Below are 1,401 nucleotides of genomic sequence, written 5' to 3' on the forward strand. Positions count from 1 at the left end.
CTCGCTCGCTCAATCGCTCTTTCAGGTTAGAAAACACTGTCCTTGATTCTAGGTGTGGATATGTATTTTTTTTATCAAAGGGTAATACCATGATCTTTCCTGACGTCTTTTACAACGTCATGATATGAAGTTGTAAATATAACCCTTGCACATCATATGCAAACAGAACATTAGTGATATGACGTTTGGAATAGGGTTAAGATGAAAAGAGAGAACAAAGGATGAATCAATGTTTCTTTTCTTAAGATAATTTCACAAAAGAAGAACAAGACGAGATAAATGCTTTTAGATTCATCCTGGAAATACAATAAGTTTCAGAGAGGAATATCTCCATCTGCCATTGCGACAGTCATAAAGCGTAATAATTGATATTAGAATAACCACAAATATATCGATAGACATGTTGAACCTTAACATGTAAAATACACGTAACATACAAGCGTCACAACAAGAATTAATTAATCATGAACACCAAAGTGACTCACTTAAAGGAATAATTTTGCGTTTTTCTCTTCTTACCACCAATATCAATACCGATACTAAAATAACCAGAATCTCTCATTTCGGCCAGTACGTACACTAACATACATATTTTAATGACATAATAATTTGTCGAGAATTTATCTTAAGTATGAACTGACTTTCTGTTTCACAGCATTTCACCTTTCGTATCCATGTCAGCACTTGCTTTCACCACCTTGAGGTCGTACATGTCATCGTCCACGAACTTCCTCTTGCAGCAGCCACAGACGGTGGTCACTGTCGCCGTCCCGCTGTTGCTGGAGGAGTTCGAGACCTGGATGTCCAATCTCCTGCAGCTGCGACCGGTGTGAGACGACTTCGGGGACTCGTGGTTGGTTGTCGAAGATGAAGGACGTGGTTGTGGTTGTTCCATGGTGGTTGAGGGTCAGCTGAGAGTCCGTCTGTTGTAGGTTGACCCCCATGTAGCATTTCTGTAAGAGGCGAAGGGATGGGGAGGAACAGTAATGTAAACGAAGTACATATATGTACATATATGCCAAAACACACACTTAACCAGAAGGGTAGATATGTCATTCACGTAACTTCTAAGGTGAAGGTAGGATATTACCTTACACGTAAGGTCAGAGGTCACTGTGCCACGTGGATTCTTGTTCGAGGTTGCGACTACAAGTCGATCAGACTCCTGCGCAGGCTGGGCTGCCTTGTGCACCATCCTGCAGTAAGACACACCCCGTCACCACACACATAATTAAGAGAATACCGTTTGGAGTTTAAGACTAATTGCCTACTCACTGTGTAGCTCTACATCAATTTCATCATCTTTTTTACTTGGGAATTAATTACTCTCTTGACAGTATTTACTTTGGTACTATATTGAGAATTTAGCTAATAGACTAAATGTAATATATCGATTAATCA

The 1,401-nt window shown here is 40.0% G+C and overlaps 1 protein-coding gene across 1 annotated transcript in view; it reads right to left on the reverse strand.

Moving 5' to 3' along the window:
• Positions 1 to 42: 42 nt before the first annotated feature.
• LOC119592371 (QRFP-like peptide receptor) overlaps positions 43 to 1,401 on the reverse strand; it is a 93,269-nt gene continuing 91,910 nt past the window's right edge. The window contains exons 12-13 of the mRNA XM_037941195.1: positions 1,091 to 1,196; positions 43 to 953 (exon numbers count right to left, since the gene is read on the reverse strand). Coding sequence (XP_037797123.1) covers positions 714 to 953; positions 1,091 to 1,196 — 346 coding nt within the window. The 3' untranslated portion in view covers positions 43 to 713. The remainder of the gene's footprint in view (positions 954 to 1,090; positions 1,197 to 1,401) is intronic.

This window comes from Penaeus monodon, chromosome 30, assembly GCF_015228065.2.
Source record: "Penaeus monodon isolate SGIC_2016 chromosome 30, NSTDA_Pmon_1, whole genome shotgun sequence".
Lineage (NCBI taxonomy): Eukaryota > Metazoa > Arthropoda > Malacostraca > Decapoda > Penaeidae > Penaeus > Penaeus monodon.